Source organism: Trachurus trachurus (genome assembly GCF_905171665.1).
Source record: "Trachurus trachurus genome assembly, chromosome: 23".
Lineage (NCBI taxonomy): Eukaryota > Metazoa > Chordata > Actinopteri > Carangiformes > Carangidae > Trachurus > Trachurus trachurus.
In genome coordinates this window covers 3,552,196-3,569,021 of record NC_139912.1, presented here as the reverse complement: position 1 = coordinate 3,569,021, position 16,826 = coordinate 3,552,196, and the positions used below count along the sequence as shown (strand labels likewise).

Below are 16,826 nucleotides of genomic sequence, written 5' to 3'. Positions count from 1 at the left end.
CTCTCGTCTCGGTGGCACCGCGGCTCCGCGACACAAACGCACCCCGTAAACAGTAGAAGTTAATCGCTTGTTTATGACAGATACGACTACACACAATACACACATCTTAACACGTGTATGGTAATCCATCGATCCACTGATTGATTATCAAAGGCTTCAAATGCACGAACGGGAGGAGGCTCGGCAAAACAGCGGAAGTGACCGGTACGTCTTGCAGATTCGCTAAATGCAATTTTAAATCGATGAAAGTCGTATTTTGATCAACATTATGTTTCAAATTAATTATTTCACTCGTAAACCGTGTAATAAGCGGGATAATGTACAGTTGGTCGGTTGTTATGGAGAAATAAACCCCTTCATGTTGAATGAAACCCCTCCGCTTCGCGTCGGGGTTCCATACAACCTGTCGGGGTTTATTTCTCCATAACAACCTCCGAACTATACATTATCCCTTACATATTTAATTGTGACTGAACTTGAAAGCATTATACATGGTGCGTTCAGGTGTATTCAGTTATAAATACACACTCTTCAGCTGAAACAGGAGGAAACATCAGCTGTTTTTTACCTGCTCCATTCAAACACCTGCTGACTCACCTGGTTCTCTGCTCCTAACTCTCTCTCTCTGATTGGTCGAGCTGGCTGAGTGGGCGGGGCCGAGTTAATGATGCCAAGAGTATTTTGATTAATCCGACAGTGACAAGCGGAAGCTGAGTTGCTTCCTCCTCGTTCACTGAACTGTTTTTAATGATAGGTATTTTTTTAAACTCTTTTGTCTTTATATGTTTTAATCAGTTTTAATGTAAATGTAACTTTTACATTTATTTATATTATTTCAACTTTTATTCCAGGTATTTATCTCCTCTTCTATTCTTTTTCTTTACTATTTTTTCTTCATTTTATTTCTTGTTCTACTCATTTGTATTTTACCTTTGTCACTCAATTGGCTTTATGCACAGCTCCACTACTTCCTGAAATAAGCCAGTACCTTTATTTCCTGTCTTACATTATTGGACCAACTGATTAATCCAGGTGTGCCAGTCAGGTCAGACTATTAATCAACAGATTAATCAGTTGGTCCAATAATGTAAGACAGGAAATAAAGGAGCTGGCTTATTTCAGGAAGTAGTGGAGCTGTGCATAAAGCCCATTGAAAAGCAACTTTAACCACGTCATGATTTCTATTCTGCAACCAAGATAATCCTCATGACATCACTATGACATCATCAGTGCTATTATAAATCAGTTTAAGTTCTCCAGAGCCAGTTCTGCGACTCGACGTGAACTCCCCGTTAATTAGCTGAATACATATTTAAATGAGTTTGAAGCTCTGGCTCTCTCCCTCCTGCCCTTGAGCCAGGCACCAGCTGTTAGCCTCATGCTAGCTTCTATAATTAGCCGCCGTGTCCTTCCTGCTCAGCTCGGCCGCTGCCTAATAAGGAACGCAGCTGCTCCAATCACATGGCCGCTCCTCGTTACCATGGCGAACTAATTATCTTGTCAATGACGGGGGAAGAGGAAGAGGGAAAGAGTGTGAAAAGGAAAATGTGTATGAATGAGAAACTCAACTGTGTGTGTGTGAGTGTGTGTGTGTTGACAGACTGACATCTCTATGTAAAGAAACCAGTGGGAGCTGACAGCAGCACATGAGGTCACAGTGTGTGTGTGTGTGTGTGTTCACACCTCTGTAATGCTGCTCAACACTCTGCAGACGACCTGATAAATATTCATGCTTTCATCACTATCACTTCAGTTTAGCATGTTAGCATGAGCTTGTTTTTGCAGGTATTTTAACATGGATAAAATAAATAAATCAAGTTATCTGTAGTTTAGTTTCTTTTTGCTCTACTTAATATTTACACCCTGCAGTTTTGCACATTTCGTTACTTTGCAAATATATATATATTTTTTTACATATAAATCATCTGAAATTCTTTAAAAATAAAATGCACTGTGAAAAAGTTAAACATTCGTGTTAAAAAGTGGTTTTAAACGTGTGTCTTTCTCTGCACTGAGGTCTTGTACTTGTAGCTACTGGTCTGGTTAACCCAATTATCCAATCAATCAATATTAGTCCTGATATTTCAGTCTGAACTTGTGGTGGAGTTCAGATTTGACTAACGTGGTTTAGAGACTTGTTGAGTTACGTTACGTGACTGAAACTTGTGATTATTTTTTATTGAACGACACTTTTTCTTTCTGAGTGTGTGTGTGTGTGTAGTGTGTGGTGCATCACCTTCTGTTGTGTGCACTAATATAAACAGTGCTATTTACAGTGTGTACAAGTGTGAGCGTGAGTGCGAGTCCGTGTGTGTTTGTGTGTGCTGGTTGTCGTGACAACGTGCCTCGCCGTTTCCTGCTTCCTCTGTCACAGAACTGTGATGTCACATCCTCCCTCCTCACCGACGACAACGCCGCATGCATTAGCACCCCGTGTTGTCGTGGTAACGGCGGTCTCATCCTCCAGACCTAATTACGAAACAACTTGATTCCACTGTCAGCTTGCACCTTATTTACACACCAATTTTCCGGAAACGATGAACAATAAAACTGTTTTATTAATAATAATAATAATAATTTTTTTCCACCACAATAAAATTTAACAAAGGCTCACTAGAAAAGTGTCAACTTCTGTGTTCTGTACAGTAGATACAGTACGTTGTAAAACTGGCCGCGGCGTGGCACAGCAGCGCATTCAACCCAAAAAAAAAAGAAAAGAAAAAAAAAATCATTATTCAAACATTTTTCCACATTATTTACAGATAAAATCCACAATAAAACGCATCTTGCAAACATCACAGATTAATAGCGCAGCTTCACACTAACAGTGGCTAAAAACCTCCGGCTGCTGTGACCTCCCCGACAGAAGCTAATTGGCTAACGAGCTAGCTGGCTCACTGGCTAGCTAGGCTACAGCTGCTTTCACACATCCGCCTACCAAGAGGTCAGTCGAACCAGACTTCACGTTTCCTGTGTGACTGCAGTCTGTTAAAGGGATAGTTCAACATTTTTGTCAGATTCTCATCTCACCATAATCCCTGTAGTCATAGCAGTAGGTTCATTACTACCTGTAATTATCGGTGCATGTTGTTTCATCAAACTCATCAAAAACACAATCCGACAACTCCAAAACGCTCTGGTGGACAAGTTGTGACCTGAATGTTCACCACGCTATGAAATAATCATGTAACATTACTAGTGTCTCTCCCCCCGCGGATCTTAAAACATGCACCGATAATTAAAGGTAATAGACCTACTCCTATGACTATAGGGATTATGACAATGTTAATTTGGCAAAATGTTGAACTATCCCTTTAATATTTAAAAAACAAAACAAAGAACAAAAACATAACACCTTGTTTTTTTCTCCACTCCTCCTTGTTGTCTGAAAGGCGGCAGCTGCTTCTCCTCTGATTGCCTTTTTTATTCACTTGTTATCGTACTTTCTAACTATACCTGTTTGTCTGTTTGAGCGGCTAGCGCTAAGCTAGCTTTGTAAAGGAATGCACTTTGGTAGATTCAACCAAATGCCCTGGGTGTTAGTCACAACAATGACAACAGTAATAATCATCATAATAATAATAATGATAACTGAGCAATCTGAGGTACCAACATGAAAAAAAGAGAATGCTTTAAAACCACATTAATGCTAATGCTAACAGCCTGCGCGAGGAGCTCGACGCGACTGTAGCTCGCAGGTAAAAACTTGCTGTGTGCTACTAGCAGTCAGTTAGCAGTAGGCTAGTACTAGCTTCACTGTAGAGAATATAAACATCAGTGCAGCAGCTAGCGGCTAGACGCTAGCAGTCGTTCGGCTAGTGTTAGCTTAGCCTGACTGTCATCACTTGGCGACAGTTGGCTGATATGTGTCTGTACATTGTGCAGCCATGTTATACAATCCCTCCCCAACCCACCCACCCACCCCCCGTCACCCCAAAACACACACATAGAGAGACACACACACAAACACATGAAGATGTCAGTGTTAGTCAGTTTAAAGCTACAGTCTGTGGGCGGTGCAGAGATTTCTCCCGGCTCTAGAAACAGAAATGGGTTCAATTAAAGCCAGTTTCTGTCGGGAAAATTTAAAAAATAAATTAATTGTTGGAAAAGCACAACAATAAAATTGGAATTATATATATAAAACTGTAAAACTGTAAGACAGCAAATCAAAAGTTTCATGTTTTTTGTCTCATAATTGGTCAAACTTGGACTTAATTCATCAAAATGAGATTAACATTGTCAAAGTTTCTCATAATAACAACTTGTTGTCCTGTCTGGGCTACCGTAAAACACTCCACCAATTAGCATCAGCTATTTTTACTGCAATCAAGACAACTAGTTGAGTATCCAACCTCCTGCTAACAAAAGGGCCAAACATAGTTATTCTTGCCTTCATTAAATCTTTTTTTTTTTCCAAACAGTTTGTACCATGGCCACTTGACTCAACTTCCATCAACAGAGAAGCGTTGGCACCGTCTTAACCATCCTTTGAATAAATTTAAGTATTGCTAATTAAAGTTAATGTTGTATATTAACAGTATGTTTAAATCATTAATCAACTTCCAGTTACCTGGACGCTTCGTTTACTCAAATTTACGTCATTTTCAAAAACAAAGCCATTGTTATTACATTTTATATACACGTTTCACTAAGAGAAGTGACAATTAACCAATTCATTGTTAAATTTATCAACAGAATTTATTTTTTTTATCGAATAATTGAATAATTAACTAAAAATGTCAGAGGGATTCAATTCTTTTGTTGTTCAGTCGCACTTTTGAGTCATTATTTCACATTAGTTATTTTTATACAATTACATTTATCCTATTTATTTTGTATTTTATGCCATGCACTTGCATATCATTATTATCTGTGGCAACCTTCTATGTTAAATATCAGTTTAAAGGATCTACTCCTGAACGTATCTGATTGGTGGAGCTCTCTGGGATAACACGAGGCTTTGAGATAACATTTTTTTTTGTTGTGATCGTTGCCATGACATCACCAAAATGTGTGTATGTGTGTGTATATATGTGTGTGTGTGTGTGTGTGTGAGACATGGCTATGATACTGAAGGCACAAAGTTACGACTCAGCACTCCCTCTCACTAAAAAAACATAAAAAATTAAAAAAACACAATCAATCAACCAACCAACCAATCAAATCTTTAGAAAACAAACAAAAACATCAAAGAGGAACGCCCCCACCTCCCAACCCCCCCCTCCTCCACTACTTCCACGACTTCCATCGTCCTTCAAGAGGGGGCGGGGCTTCCCCCTGAGATGGGCGGAGCAGGTAGTGTCTGTGTTTTACATTATAAGTTCCTTCTGTGCATCACGTCACTGTCGTCCACTTCGTCTGGGATCATCATCCTCCTCTTCATCCTCATCATCATCCTCATCCTCCTCCTCTTCATCCCAGTGTGACCCAGTTTTTCAGAGTGCGTTCAGATACGGTTGTGTATTCATATCGAGATATAGTATATATTTATATATGTATATATGTGTGTGTTTGTGTGAGGGAACAAGCTTTAAGAAAAAACATCTCATAACATCAACATTGCGTGCACACACACATACATACACATACACACACTCGCACTGCTACACACACACCTGACACACACACACATTCAAGTATACGGTATGAACTGCACATCATAGTAAATATGTAGATTAGATTAATAAATATTAAAGTGAAGTAAATAAATAAGAAGCATCTTCTAAACCCCCCCGACCCCTCCCATCCCCCCTCCCCTCCCCATCTCAATCACATTGATTGATTCATTGAGCTTTGATCAATATATTGATATTACCACCAGACAGTTGGCTGCTCTTCTACACATTTGTCATTTGCGTTTTGTTTTTTTGGATTTTCTTTTGGATTATTTCAGCTCATATTCTGTTGTTGCAGCCTCGTACTGAACTACGACTACGACTGCTGCTTTACTTCAAGCTCCTCAACAATCAGCTGTTGTTGCATTAATCAATATTAACATTTAGGCCCAGTCACATCAGATAGAGGAGAGTCCTCTATGCATATCATCAATATAAATTATGATTTATTACATTTCCTGGATGTTTACGACTAAAGGAAACGATAATCAGAGAGGTGAGTCTTGTTTTTGGTTAATTGATAGTTGATGAAACAGCTAACTAATCATGTTTTGAATTAAACACCGCTCCAGCTCACATGACCGGTTATTTATAAAAGTCTTAAAGTTGCTGAACTGGTTCGATCTGTCAGTTTGCATTTGTTTAGTTTGCTTTGAAAGGAAAGTGGAGTCAATGATGTGACTAATTAATCTGTCAGGGAAAACAGGATCTGCAGGGAGGAGACTTCTCCTGCATCTCGGCTGTTTGCAGGCCATGAAATTAAACAAACTGGTCTGACAGGATCACATAGAAATATATACTAGAGTTCATTTTAAGGAAACTCCTATTTCCCACCAACATTAGCAGGAATAAACACTAAAAAGCCGATTAACCCCTTTTCTACCTGCTGGTCGAGTTCCTTTCTTTTCTTTTTAAGCTCATGTAGAGGCTGCGAATCAACTCTTTTTGTCCCTGAGCACGGTGCAGCCTCGCTGGAAAAAAAAAAAAAGGAAAATTAGCACATTCACCCGGGTGTTGTGTTTACATCACTGCCAATAAATACCAACAAGCACTGCTGCAGAGTGATTGGAGCAGGGCGTGAGTGCTGACTGTTTGCTTTTCCAATGTCGACATAAGCCTGAAATGAACAGGTCTCGGCCTGTTTTGTCTGTCTGTGTCTCTTGACCAGTGGTAAAAGGGGTTTTATTACAAGTCGGCTGAGGTGATTCTACCTCTTTTGTTTTTTTTTAATTCCAGGTTCGTTATAATTTCACTTTATCAGTGTGGGAATTAAAATCTGGGTTCAGTGCTGCTGCAGCGTTAACTCGCACACGCTGAAAGCAGAAGGGTATATCTGTATATAAACAGCTGACCTCTTCAGACACGCTGCACAAGTAACACAGTGTTACAGTGTGCAGTCCTAAAATATGACTCACATTTCTGTGTACGGGGCCTATATGTAGAGTCTGTGAGACTATCACTGCTGCTGCTGCTGCTGCTGCTGAGCCTGAGTTACATAAAAGTTTAAGAACTGTCATAAAACGTTCCTTGTTATTCCAGACATGCATGCAGGCCCTTCTTTCTGTCCCTCCAGGCTTCATGCAGAGTCTCGCTTATTTTTTTTCTTCTTAAATTGGAGGATTTTAAAGCTGTGAAATCCTTAAGAGATGCTGTGTTTTCCCAGCAGCCAGAGGGAAGAAACATCCAGTCCTCTCTCCAAACTTTAACACAACATCTAAAACAAACGCCGCTGTATGCTGCTGTGACATTATGGAAGATATTTTGGTGTCATGTGATTTCTGTGATGGCTCAGTCAAGTCTCTCTCTTTCTCTTTCTCTCTATTTTCTTTTTTTTTTTTGAAGCCTGGAATTTGGTCGACATGCTGATATGATTTTGCCCTCATATCTGGAATAAGTCAGATGACAAACAGTCCTTTTAAAAATGCTACTAAAAGCCAGGAGTAGTCTGTCAGTGGCGGGTCTGGTGGAACATTTGTCATCCATGTTTTTTAGTCTGCAGCCACTGCTTCATACAGTATAAACAAGACTTTGGTTTTCTATCACTCCCAGTTTTTTTTATTTATTCTATTTTATTTATCAGAGCCCTTTGACGATAAAATGATTTATAACTTGTCCTTAAAACCACCTTCAGTCTACTTTCCTCTTTCTCTTCACAGCTCTTTCAGCAGCCATTTTGTGTCATTAATAATCACATTTGGTTGATTAAATAGGAAAACAAAATGATGCTGGCTAATCCAAACACCTTCCTCTTTTCTGGTCTTTTTTTTCCTCCTTCCTCTGTTCTCGTGTCTCTTTTCTCTTACTAAATGTAAAACACTTAAAAAATCTGAGGTGTTATAAAACATGTCATTCTGTCTGTGCTTTGTAAGGCTGGGCAGTGGAGAGCTAACAGGCTATGGCTAAAAAGAGGCTAAGGCTAGCCACCAGACTGCCAAGAAAGGCAAATAGTGAGCCAGCTATAGCTAGCTGACTGAGTCTTTAAAGTTTGCTAGGCTAACTGCTAGCCAGATAAAAGGTGTAAAAGAGTTAGCAACGTGACAGCTAAAGACAAACAAACAGCTGTCCAACAACTTCACAGTCGTCAACAGTTAACAGTTGGCTAGCCGACAGGCACAACGCTAGCAAGGTAACACACACTGTAACACGACGGCTAGCTAAGAAAGTTAGCCAGCTAACAGGTAGATGTCTCAGTTAGGGTTGCTAGGATTGTTTTTTTGTTGTCACTTGAGTCAAAAATAATGACTAATGTTCCCCAACACGGAAATAAAACACAAAGTTATTAGTTATTTCAACGCGATATGACGCAAAGACTAGCAAGCTAATCATTGCATTTTTTTTTCAGCTATAGCCTTACTGTTATAAAGATATATCTGACTCATTTGTCAGCTGACCACATCTTGTAATGAGGCCTTATTATTGTATGTCAGATATGACCCTGTAAGACTAAAATCAACGGATAGTTTGGATTTTGGTGTCTAATTGATTAATTAAACATAAGCTCAGCTACAAAAAACAATAAGTCAAAAAGCCTTGTTCCCTCCGTCAGCACCATGTTTTTCTGAGTGTGTTGTGTTTGTGTGTTTGTTTGGAGCTACAGCGTGTAGAGTGTGGTGTGTTTTGATTGTCTGAGCAGCCTCACAATCACTTCCAACACGAGTCCCCGCTGCTCACCACGTTGTAAAACTAATCGTCTTTCTTCCTGACTGAGACTGAGAACGCACCCCCCCCAGTTTATCAAGTTTCAGCCGAGTCATTCTGCACATTTCAGAATCTCAACGCCAAGAAGTTCCACAACTGTGTTTGTTTTGTTTGTCCTGAACGCACCCCAACCAACAACGCTGTGAAAACCAGTGTGTGGGAAAACCAAAATGCTCAACAACAAAACAAAACTGGACCAGATGGACCAGTTTTGTTTGTTCAGTTCCAGCAGCTGGTTTTGCTCGCGGCTGCTCGTCGTGAAGCCACAGCGAACTCGTGGGGTGCGTTCACTCTCAGCTGACCAGTTTGGGCAGCACCGTCCTCGGCTGAATGTTTCCGTTGGCGTCGGTGATGGCCGCCAAGTTAGTCCTGGTTTTGGAGGAGGAGGATGTGGTGGTTGTTGAGGAGGTGGTGGTGGTGGTGGTGGCGGCGAACTTGGAGATGGAGGTGATGGCGCCGTCGGTGGTGGTGGTTGTTGTTCCTCGCTTGGACGACGAGGTCTTCTCCCCCGGGGTGACGGCGGTTCCGGCCGGCGGCTTGGGGAGTCGCCGCCTCAGCCACGGGTGTCGCAGCGCCTGGCTCGGCGTCATCCTGAGGGCCGGGTCCCACTCCAGACACTGTTTGAGGAAGTCCAGGAACAGCGGGTCGTCGCAGCCCTTCAGCGCGGCGCTCCAGTCTTTGCTGCCCGGCGGGCCGCGTAGCTTCCCGCGCCGCGACCGGCCGCCGTTCAGCACGGTGGTGCCGTCGGACAGCGTGGTGACGGTGCAGTACCGCGGGTAGCCCTTGGACGACACGAAGTTCTTGGCTCGCTTGGAGGCGTCGAGGAGCTTCTGGCCGGGCATGCCCACCAGCTCGATGATGCAGGCCAGCTGGTCGGCTTCGTCCTCGCCCGGCAACAGCGGGTAACCGGTCAGCAGCTCGGCCAGGATGCAGCCCAGCGACCACATGTCGATGGGCATCCCATACCTGGAGCCTGGAGGAGGGAAACCAATCAGAATCAGGACTCAAGTTCACTGCAAAAACTCAAAATCTTACCAAGAATATTTGTCTTATTTCTAGTCTAAACAAATCTAATTCTACTTAAAATAATAATCATCACATTAAAAAGTAGCTTGTTTTTAGACACTTTTTACTTGAAATAAGTAGAAAAATCTGACAGTGGAGCAAGTTTTTCTTTCTTATTACAAGCACAAAAAAACTTGGCAGATTTTTCTACTTATTTCAAGTGAAAATATGTTTGAAACAAGTGAAAATGATCTGAAAACAAGTCCATTTTTAGGTGATGAGTATGAATATACAATATTTGATTGAGTACATCTTTGCTTAGCCAGATGGCTTTGAAGTTAGGAAGGCGACCTTTGCCTAACCTTTAGTACTATCGGGAACTTCTTGACTTATGTAATATCATCATTTTCTGCAATTGTCAACTTCCTGAAAGGTGGTTTTCATTGCTCAAATAAACTGGAATCTGAACTGGCAGTGAAAATCCTTTATCTTTCTTCTTACCTAGAATGACCTCCGGCGCTCGGTAGAACCTGGACTGGATGTAGGTGTAAACTCTCTGATGTTCATAACAGCTAGAACCAAAATCTATGACCTAGAGACAAAGAGAGAGAATGTGTTATTGATCCATGATCAGATGTTGGTATTTACACAGGGAACATTTAAAGGGACAACGAGGAGTTTTGGAAAAGCGAAGCGTTTTCACACTACATTTATGAGCCTCCGCACCGTGAAATTCTTTGACCGGAGCAAGACAGACTCATGTTTTCATTCATCAATAATTAAAGTCAGAGGTTCCGACCATAAACGGCAATTCGGTGGCGTTATTCTCATGACCCGCCGGGCAGCGTCCGCGAAACCAAAAGTAAGGAAACGCTGGTCGGTTCGCCCAGCATTTACGCCACCACTAATAATTTTAAATTTTGTTCCTGCTGCAATCGTTTTATATAACACTTGTTAAAATGTTTTTTGTGTTCATCTTTTTTGTGTTATTGTTGTGTGAGCTACTGGACTAACTTGAATTTCCCTGCTAGGGATGAATAAAGTATTATCTATCTATCTATCTATCTATCTATCTATCTATCTATCTATCTATCTATCTATCTATCTATCTATCTATCTATCTATCTATCTATCTATCTATCTATCTATCTATCTATCTATCTATCTATCTATCTAATCTATCTAATAATAAAATAACGATAGAGACAAAACGATATATTTATCGAAAATGGGCCCATTAACAAGTGTGGGTAACGTAGATTCAGAGGCTCTGACGTTTCGACCGAAGTCTTTTTCAAACTGGCTTGAAAAAGACTTCGGTCGAAAAGTCTGTGCTTGCCTGTCCTACAATAAAGAAACATCAAAGGAATATGCTGGCTTTTCTCCCCTCTCAGTCTGCTGCTGTAGCTGTACACCTCTACAAGATTTATCTTTTTTTTGGGGTGAGTGCTCGCTTCTTCCTTTCGTTAACGTAGATTCATCCACATTAATATGAGACTTTTTTATTGTCGCGGAATTTTTCATTCTGCAGACGGAGAAACTCCTCGTTGTCCCTTTAATACTTCTACAGTCGTACCTTGATGCCGCTGCGTCCTTGCTGCTTGAGTAAAATGTTCTCCGGCTTGAGGTCGCAGTGGATGATGCGGTTCTTGTGCAGCGAGTCCAGACACTGCAGGATGGAGTGGGCGAACTTCCTGACCAGCGGGAGGCTGAAGCCCTGGAACTTGTTCTTCTTGATGAGCTCGTACAGGTTCATGCTGAGCAGCTCGAAGGTCATGCAGATGTGGTTCCTGAAGGTGAAGTTCTCCAGCATGTGGATGACGTTCATGGTCGAGTCCTTGTCCTGCTTCCTGAGGTGCTCCAGGATGCGGATCTCCTCCGCCGCCTGCCGGTGGAAACGCTTCTCGTTGCGCACCATCTTCAGAGCCACGTGGGTCTGAGACTTGTGGTCGAAGGCCTTCACCACCTGGAGGAGGAGGAGAAACGAGATGCTTTAAAACCTTAGATCTATTCAACCAGAGAAGAAACGACATTAAAAGGGATAGTTCACCCAAAATTGAAATTTCCGTGGCTTCTCTGAGTTACAGGGGGTCTCGGCGTAGCAGTGCATGTCCATATAACGGTTGCAAATGGATACCAACTGTCTTCGTAACAAAAAGACACACCAAAAAACATCCAAATACCTCCATGCTGCTCGTATGTAATGTCCGTCTTGTATTGAAGCCCCGAAATGCGAAATTGTCCCGAAAAGAATTAAATAAGTCTATATTTCAAGCTTGTTTATCTTCCCGGTTCGTCCAAATTTGACGAACCAGGAAGAGGAGCTTCTCGAAGCTTCCGCTACAAACAAGCTTGAAATATAGACTCATTTAATTTTTTCCGGGACAATTTCGCATTTCGGGGCTTCAATACAAGACGGACATTACATACGAGCAGCATGGAGGTATTTGGACATTTTTTGGTGTGTCTTTTTGTTATGAAGACAGTTGGTATCCATTTGCAACCGTTATATGGACATGCACTGCTACGCCGAGACCTCCTGTAACTCAGAGAAGCCACGGAAGACTCTGAAACTTCTCCCAGCCCTTAGTCCACATGAGGGTGAGGAGATAATGAGTGAAATTTCAACTTTGGGTGAACTATCCCTTTAAAGACATCTTAGTGGTCGTACCTGTCCAAAACTGCCTTTGCCAATGACCTTCAGGACTTCGTAGCGGTAGGAGATGTGGTCATGCGGGACGTGGATGTAGGACCCTTGATCGTCGTCGTAGCCGCCGTTGTTGGCTCCGCCCATGACCCCCGACCTCTTCTTAGCATTTGGACCCACAAAGTAAACTGGAGAGAGAGGAGCAAGTACAGAAGAGAGGAAAGGATCATGATCATTGTCCAGATCAATGTGAGCCAATCACATAATTGTTATTTAGGTAACACTTTAGATCAGGGAACACATATTCACCATTAACTAGGTGCTTATTAATATGCATATAAGTAGCTTACTAGCTCCTTATTAGTAATTATTAAGCATGTATTAATACCTTATTCTACCTCTATTACACCATGAATTAAGATTTTTCCTGATATTAACTCCTAATTATCGCTTATTCATTGTAAATTATTAATGCATTAATGCTATCTACTAATTCAGAGTGATAAAGGAGGAATTACTGTTCTTGTGCTACTGCCCTAATTACCCACTGGTTATTCACATCATTATTCAGAAACAACAATGCATTAATTTACAATGAATAAGCCATAATTAGGAGTTAATATCAGGAAAAATCTTAATTCATGGTGTAATAGAGGTAGAATAAGGCTATGTAGGTACTCATGTTTAATGTATTTAATTTGTGCAATTTCTTAATCTAAATTTTGTAGCTGTGTTTATTTATTCATGATACCTATTCACTGTATTTGTATTATTGCACTTATTGTATTCAGTATATTTTATCCTTCTTTAGCCTGACCACCAGGGACAAAGACTGCAAATTAGCTGAAGCTAGACGTCTTATATGCATCGCATTTTTCATTCTTTGTGGCAATGTTGTACTGTATGTATCGTCCCTGTTAAATAAACATTAAAATAAATAAATAAAATGTATAAGTTGTTAATACGTGCTTAATAATTACTAATAAGGAGTAATAGGAGTACTAATAGTAAGCTACTTATATGCATATTAATAAGCACCTAGTTCATGGTGAATATGTGTTCCCTAATCTAAAGTGTTACTGTTATTTAGAAGGACTGAAGCTGCTCACCCTCGGGGTAGCTGAAGACCTCGTGGTGTTCGAACGAGGACATCTTGGACATGAGCTGCTTCATGGCCTGCTCGGGGGACAGGGGGTTTGGCTTGGGCTTGCCGTCCATGGACTTGTTGGAGGTGGCGCTGCTCTGGCGGCCGTGGTGGGACGTGTCCGAGGCCGAGGTCTGCCGGTCGGGCAGCGGCAGCCCCGGCCGGGTGGAGCCGAGGGGAGCCAGGCCGTTGGGCTGCGAGGTCAGGACCGGGCGCTTGTTGGTGTTGGTGTTCTCCTCGTACAGCTGCGTGATGTGGACCTGGGACTGAGACGACAGCTGGACGGCCTCCGACATGGCGGCTTTAGAGCCTCCCTGAGGGGAAACACACACACATTTTATTTTTTCACTGTGCTGATGTGCTCTGTCTCCTTCTATTGTAATGGCTGACCGCACTTTTTTAATTGCTCTATTTACCTTTGTATTTACCTATGATATTTGAGATGTCTGTTTTTTTGAATATTTGTTATATTTTTCTACATATTGTTGTATTTTTCTACATATTTCTATTTTTCTAATGTCTGTGCATTGTTAATTTCCTGTTGAATGTTGCACACTGAGGAAGACGTGGTCGAAACCGGTCTGTGTATGTTAAGCACCGACGCAGTATGCAATAAAGGACAATGAGAAGGACACGAGTGCTGCTGGCCTTTCTTTTGTTTCTTTAAACACACACACACACACATCACATCAGCCGAGGCCTCACATGGGCATTTTGAGTAATTTTCTAAACCGAGTAACTATACAGGAATCTTGAAGTTAATTTTAATACCTTTTTAAGACTTTTTCAAGACCTTCTCAATATTTTTCACTATCTCACCGCCACTTCAAGCTGTAACCATTTACATCAGTGACACTTTTTTACTTTTTTCAGTTTTAGTTTGTGATAAAGACTAGAGACCACTATGATACAACAGAATTCAAAATAGGCTAGGATAATAAATCAAAGGCAACGTTTATCAAAAAAAAAAGAAAAAAAAAGAAAAACATTGCTCCACTCTCAAAAAAGAAAAAACAACAATCTTCTTTTCTTTTTATGTACGGGTTCATCTTTGTTTTTTTATAAAATGAATAAATTCACACACTTTTACAATGTTTTTTAGGACTCAAACTCTTGGACGGCCAATTCAGAAAAAAATACCTTCAAAATTTAAGACTTTATAAAGTTGTGAAAATACTTTTTAAGGGTCTTAGTTTTCCCAAAATGTATTTATCACCATTTTAATATTTTTCAAGACCTGCGGATACCCTGTAACTGATTCAGTCATTAGCGGTGCTTATTTATTAGTCCACACTACATTTTGGCGACTGCGCTCCTCTCTGCCTCCCATTGTTGCATGACAGAGTTCAATTTCTCAATGACTCGATGAAGACAGACAGATAGTTCCTTTTCTTTGGTATTTTACACACAGCTTTCACACACTATGTTTACATGACACTTGAAAAAAACGAATTATTGCCTTAATCCGACTATAACTGGACAACTGAAGTGCATGTAAACACCTTAGTCCGACCGAAATCGGAGTTGGAGAACTCCGATTAAGACACCCAGATAATGCGATTGGAATGCGATTTTCTCCGTCATGTATACACCTTAACTACGCCTCGGAGTAGGGCTGTTCGATTAATCGATTTAAAATCGTAATCGCGATTATTTGCCTAGGACGATGTTAAAAACGTGAAATTCTAAAAATCGATTTTTTACTCTAACTAGGGTAATTACGGTAAGCCCCCGTTCATGAATCTGCGCTGCGCTGAATTACCGTAATGACTGCCGCCTCCTTCCTCCCATCACGCTCTCCCACTGCTCTCCCCACACACTGTAAACAAGCATGTTGGCATTCTGCTATGACCAGTGAGGATTTCATTGCCGAAAAGACCAACAGCCCTTTTCCACTACACAGTTACAGGTCTGCTCGGCTCGGCTCGACTCGGCCGTCATATCACAGCGGTAGTGATATGACAAGGATTTTCTAAGTTACAGCTGAGTTCTTCAGCGGGGGCGGGGTCGTCATATAACAGCGGCTACGGCCGTGTCGTCTCGATTACGGACCGCGTGGTTTTCCACACAGCAGACATTTAACTCAGGTGACAGAATAACAACAGTTTGTCGGTGTGTTTTTACTGTAAAATGAGCGGTATTGATTCTCGTGACGGACGCATGGTCGGACGTCGCGCTTGCAACTCTTCCGGTGACAACGCTCTGGCCAATCAGTGGAAGGCAGTCAGTTGACGTCACGTTTTTAGCTAGATAGATAGACAGAAATGCTTTATATATTGCATATTATTTAGAAAAACTGTTTTGTATTGTGAAACAAAGTTTTGAATAAGATAGATAGATAGATAGATAGATAGATAGATAGATAGATAGATAGATAGATAGATAGATAGATAGATAGATAGATAGATAGATAGATAGATAGATAGATAGATAGATAGATAGATTTTTTAATTAGACTCTAGGTCAATTTAAAAAGACACAAACAGCACACAAAATAGTTTGTCATTTAACAAAAAAATCGTAATCGTAATCGGAAATCGATTTTTGAGAGAAGAAAATCGAGATTTTACTTTTGGGCAAAATCGAACAGCCCTACCTCGGAGTATAACTGGACAATGCTTGTGCGCATGCTCCACAACAGTAGAGACGGCACAAAGTGGAGCAGAGAAGCCGCCCGAACCCGGCAAAGTAAAGAAAAAAACCCAACATCAGCGCCAATTCAATGCATTTCAGAGAGAGAGAGATGTAAACGCATGTAAACGTACTGACACACAGACACAAAACATGAATGACAAACATTTGTAGATTTAGCCACGCCCCCAGCAGACAATCAGCCCATTGATAACCGCTGGGACCGTAGTAAAGGTGCGCTTGTTTTGAACACCAGAAGAGTTGTAACACACACGTCTCAGGAAATAACTGGGAAGTTTCAGAGTGTTTGTATTTTATGATACCTATCGTCAGCTCCATCCCTACGGCTCACCCCGAGGGAACCACCACATCTTCTTGTAAAAGGTTTGAAAGTTTGAGGCTCGATCCCAAAATGCTTTTACACAGCAAAGAACCATGTTGTTTGATCCAAAGTTGTTCAACACTACGAAAAACACAAACCGTGTCATGATTATGTAGTTTGATCCGATGCCAGACTGTGATCTTTTTAAAGGTTAACTGGGTAATAATTCGTAACCGATTAGCAGATTGCCTACTACCCGGG

General features: G+C 41.2%; 1 protein-coding gene across 1 annotated transcript in view; it reads right to left on the bottom strand.

The window, feature by feature from the left end:
* Positions 1 to 5,767: 5,767 nt before the first annotated feature.
* The window catches only part of dyrk2 (dual-specificity tyrosine-(Y)-phosphorylation regulated kinase 2), a 29,615-nt gene continuing 18,556 nt past the window's right edge, over positions 5,768 to 16,826 (bottom strand). Inside the window, exons 3-7 of the mRNA XM_083999686.1 lie at positions 13,578 to 13,926; positions 12,493 to 12,656; positions 11,398 to 11,787; positions 10,323 to 10,413; positions 5,768 to 9,789 (exon numbers count right to left, since the gene is read on the bottom strand). Coding sequence (XP_083855812.1) covers positions 9,110 to 9,789; positions 10,323 to 10,413; positions 11,398 to 11,787; positions 12,493 to 12,656; positions 13,578 to 13,926 — 1,674 coding nt within the window. The 3' untranslated portion in view covers positions 5,768 to 9,109. The remainder of the gene's footprint in view (positions 9,790 to 10,322; positions 10,414 to 11,397; positions 11,788 to 12,492; positions 12,657 to 13,577; positions 13,927 to 16,826) is intronic.